Source organism: Mus caroli, unplaced genomic scaffold (genome assembly GCF_978045245.1).
Source record: "Mus caroli unplaced genomic scaffold, Mus_caroli_1 scaffold_18, whole genome shotgun sequence".
Classification (NCBI taxonomy): domain Eukaryota; kingdom Metazoa; phylum Chordata; class Mammalia; order Rodentia; family Muridae; genus Mus; species Mus caroli.
In genome coordinates this window covers 58,194,411-58,198,777 of record NW_028227273.1, presented here as the reverse complement: position 1 = coordinate 58,198,777, position 4,367 = coordinate 58,194,411, and the positions used below count along the sequence as shown (strand labels likewise).

The 4,367-nt window shown below is 50.3% G+C and overlaps 1 protein-coding gene across 2 annotated transcripts; it reads left to right on the top strand.

Annotated features, from left to right (window-relative positions):
• The first annotated feature begins 2,307 nt into the window (after positions 1 to 2,307).
• On the top strand, positions 2,308 to 3,645 carry CUNH6orf15 (chromosome unknown C6orf15 homolog). 2 transcript variants are annotated; one of them, XM_085833334.1, is made up of 3 exons: positions 2,314 to 2,380; positions 2,594 to 3,529; positions 3,569 to 3,645. In XM_085833334.1, exons 1-3 carry the CDS (start codon positions 2,314 to 2,316, stop codon positions 3,643 to 3,645), a joined length of 1,080 nt encoding a protein of 359 aa, XP_085689460.1. The 2 variants fall into 2 exon arrangements, with proteins under 2 accessions (XP_085689461.1, XP_085689460.1); XM_085833335.1 differs by having other exon boundaries at positions 2,308 to 2,380; positions 2,594 to 3,645.
• Positions 3,646 to 4,367: the final 722 nt, after the last annotated feature.

The window sequence follows — 4,367 nt, the reverse complement described above, 5'->3', positions numbered from 1 at the left end:
CTCTGTAGACCAGGCTGGCCTCGAATGCAGAAATCCGCCTGCCTCTGCCTCCCAAATGCTGGGATTAAAGTTGTATGCCACCATACCCGGCTAAGGGAGGCATTCTTGTCAGAATAACCTGATGCCGGGGCCTAGCAAACACAGGAGTGGATGCTCACAGTCAGCTATTGGATGTATCACAGGGCCCCCAATGGAGAAGCTAGAGAAAGTACCCAAGGAGCTAAAGGGATCTGCAACCCTATTGTTGGAACAACATGATGTACTAACCAGAACCCCGGAGCTCTTGTCTCTAGCTGCATATGTATCGAAAGATGGCCTAGTCGGCCATCACTGGAAAGAGAGGCCCATTGGACTTGCAAACTTTATATGCCCCAATATAGGGGAATGCCAGGGCCAAAAGAATGGGAATGGGTGGATAGGGAAGTGGGGGGCGCTATGGGGGACTTTTGGGATAGCATTGGAAATGTAACTGAGGAAAATATGTAATAAAAATATTAAAAATTAAAAAAAAAAGAACAACCTAAGACAGGCTCAGCCTTGTTTATAATTAAAAGGGGGGATGTGGAGAGTCTTTTGGGGTGCCATTTGGCAGCAATCTGGCATTGGCCATGACAAAGAAGTAAGTCCAGGCAGGAATTTGACCTTAGAGCATGACCGAGAAATAGGTTCAGGCAGGGACCTGACATTGGCCAAGGACAAGGGAGTAAGAGGGTTTTAGGGTAGAACAAAGAAGTAGGCTCAGATATCTTGATCATCCTTAGAAACAGCTATCACAGAGTGATCATGGGGCTGTGTGTTTATTGTCTTGCTTGTTCCTTGATTATTGTTGTTGTTAGTTCCTTATTGTACTGCTCGGCCTTAATACTTGCATGTAATTAAAATGGCATAAAAAGCGGATTGGGAAAATTAAATTTGCCTTCAGTTTTAGAATGGACTGGGGTCACACTACAATGTTGTCTAACTGTCTTTTTTCTTTTTAATCCTCACTCCTGTGCTGGAGAACCTGTTGACTGACTGAGCAGGCTTGGTCAGGGATCTGATACCCTCTTCTGGTGTGTCTGAAGGCAGTGACAGTGCACTCACATACATGAAATAAATAAATAAATAAATCTTTAAATAAAATTGTTAAAAAGGCTGGAGAGTTGACTGTTCTTCCAGAGGATCTAGACTCAATCCTCAGTTCTCACAAGGTAGTTCACAAATGTCTGTAACTTCAGCCCCAGGAGTTCCGGAGCCCCCTTCTGACCTGTGAGGACACCAGATACGTATGTGGTGCATGCATGCAGGCGCGAAACAATCACACGCACAAAATAACAAAATAAGTAAAATCTAAAAATGTTTACAAATCTTTTTACAAACTTGATGGCAGGGGAGGTATGACTGCACATGCCTGTTATCCTAACCTTGGGAGCTTGAGGCAGGAGGATTGTAAGTTTGAGGCCAGTCTCATAATGAGTGTCAGTCTTAACCACTCCATCTCCATTCCCTAAAAGAAAACCAGACAGTACAGGAAACAAACAAAGGAAACGAAACAAAAGTAAAAGAAAACAATAAAACGCACGCATGTTGGTGGTGCTTGGTTACAGGAGCTTAGGGAAGTTAATGCGTCATGGCGCCGGCTGGGAAGTAAACCTGCTTCTTTTTTCTTTTTTAAGGTTTATTTATTTATTATATGTAAGTACACTGTAGCTGACTTCAGCCACACCAGAAGAGGGCGTCAGATCTTGTTACGGATGGTTGTGAGCCACCATGTGGTTGCTGGGATTTGAACTCAGGACCTTAGGAGGAGCAGTCAGTGTTCTTAACTCCTGAGCCATCTCTCTAGCCCCCCAACTTCAGACTAAGGGCTTCACCTAGAAGCAGCTCCTTAGATGGGGGAGCTTTTGCACCCCAGGACCTCCAGCCTGTTGGCATCCAGGGGAATATGTGAGGATGTATAAATGAGGGGTGCTGAACTGAGTGATCAACATCCAGAAGAAGTGGGGTTGGTGAGAGACAAACTGAAGACATCCTAAGGCTTGCTGTAGAGACAGGACAGGGCAGTGCTGACAACTCGGGGTGGCCTGTGGACCAGAGCACCTGGGTGAGGAAGGGGCAGGGAGTACCAGGAAGTAGCCAGGTGAGGAACACCCAATTCCTCGGGAACTTTCAAGTGACACCTGTTGCCACAGACCGAATCAAGAATGAGGGTGGACTGGGCAGATTCATTGTCTCTATAACCACTGTTCCCAGATTGTTTCTGCTGTCCTCCACCCGACCAACAGGATAAAGGCTGCTCTCTTGGGGCCCAGGCAGAAGCAGGAGCTGAGCAAGATGCAGAGCCACGCAGGTGGGAGCCGGGCTCCCCTGGGCTTGCTCCTGATCTGTCTGTGCCTGCCAGGTATGCAGGGTACTGGGGTCCTTGGGAACAGGAATGAAGGGAGAAGGTGAAGGTAGGAGTGTGCACAGTTTTGGAAGGGTGTGCATTTAGGTTCCCGAGGGAAGTGGGGAGTGCCAGTATAGAATCGGGCATTCAGCGAAGGGGCCAGCGAGTCAAAAGAGTAGCGGGTACCAAATCTGACCCACTGGCTGCTTTCTCTTCCGTTTCCTTCAGGTCTTTTTGCACGGAGCACTGGGGCACCAGAGGAGAAAGTCTCCCCACATTCGGGACAACCTTCCTTCACCAGCCTCCTTAGCCCTGGACAGCCTCAGCCCAAGCCAGACCCTGTGAATAATGAGTTACCAGGAGTTCTTCCCAGGCTCAGCGAGTCTCCACAAGATGGTGCTCTACCTGAGGGCGGCTCTGAGGTGCCCAACGGGCCTCCCTTCTGGGGGCCGCCCCCCATGGAGTCCTGGCCCTCAGAGGACCCTCAGCAAGGGATGGCTGCTGTTGCTGAGGACCAGTTAGAGCAAGTGCTGCCCGAAGCCCTGCCATACCTTTCAAGAGGCGATCGTCTGCCTGAGGCTTCCTCTGCACGGCTCAGGCAGCCTTCACCAGAGGCTTCCTACCCTCAGGACTCCGAGGCTGGACTGCAGCCTGGTTCCAGTTCACTGGAAACTGAGGCAGAAGCCTTTGCCCGGAGCCCATTCTGGTTTCTCATCCACAAGCTTCTGCCTGGCTCATCTGGGAGGATCCTAAGACCTGGAACATCCTGGGGAAGTGGAGGGGCTGGAACTGGGTGGGGAACAAGACCCATGCCATATCCTTCTGGAATATGGGGTAGCAATGGTTTAGGTTCTAGGTTGGGGGGTAGTGGTCCTTACCCGGTAAGGATCTGGGGGAGAAATGGTTGGTACCCATTAAGGATCTTGGGGGGTAATGGTCAGTACCCCCCAGTAGGGACCTGGGGCGGTTATGGTCAGTACCCCCCAGTAGGGACCTGGGGCGGTTATGGTCAGTACCCCCAAGTAGGGACATGGGGCGGTTATGGTCAGTACCCCCCAGTAGGGACCTGGGGCGGTTATGGTCAGTACCCCCCAGTAGGGACCTGGGGGGCCAATTGCCAGTATCCAGCAGGCAGCCGGAGGCCCAATTGTCGGTATCCAGCAGGTAGCTGGGGAACTAAAGGTCAGAATCGGTATCCAGCAGGTAGCTGGGGAACTAAAGGTCAGAATCGGCTTCCCCCAGGAGTCAAACGTCCTGGCTCTTCTGGGAGCACCCCCTAATCTCACAACTGGTTTGCAGCGGGGTTAGGGCTCAGTTGGGCCCAGTCACGTGGTTTCTCCTTCTCTTTCCATTTTTAAAGCCTCCTCTGTCGACCAGAGCTGGTCGCCAATAAATACAAGCAGTTCTTGAAATCGATTTCTCTCCGCGTCAGTTTCTGGTTGTACCGGTAGTGCACCTGGGCCCTCCTCTTTTTCTAACCATCCCTATGCCTCTCTAGGGTCCCCTGTACATGCCATCTTGTTGTCCCCATCTTTTGGGGAAGAAAGATCAAAGCCCAGGAATTTGAGGGTGGGCTGACTCCATGCTTTCGCCACTGTCCAGGTGGCAGAGTTGGTTCCACATGAGCCTGGAGAGGAAGGATGGTCGGAAATTTTGAGAGTCTATCTGTGGCAGGAGTGAGGGAGCAAGGAGGTGTACCAAGCAGGCACCAGGCCAGGAGGGACAAATGCCTTTGCATTCACAGAACCCAGGGCTAGGGGAGGTCGTGTGACCTATGCTTTCTTTTTTTTTTTTTTTTTTTTTTTTAAATTTATTTATTTATTATATGTAAGTACACTGTAGCTGTCTTCAGACACACCAGAAGAGGGAGTCAGATCTCGTTACAGATGGTTGTGAGCCACCATGTGGTTGCTGGGATTTGAACTCTGGACCTTCGGAAGAGCAGTCGGGTGCTCTTACCCACTGAGCCATCTCACCAGCCCTATGCTTTCTTTTGTTCCCG

What these genes read in the sequence shown, in the direction of transcription:
- CUNH6orf15 (XM_085833335.1), top strand. Translation starts at nt 2,314, where the DNA reads ATGCAGAGCCACGCAGGTGGGAGCCGGGCTCCCCTGGGCTTGCTCCTG. An exon ending in GATCTGTCTGTGCCTGCCAG is followed by an intron (nt 2,381 to 2,593) that starts GTATGCAGGGTA and finishes CGTTTCCTTCAG; the next exon opens with GTCTTTTTGCACGGAGCACT.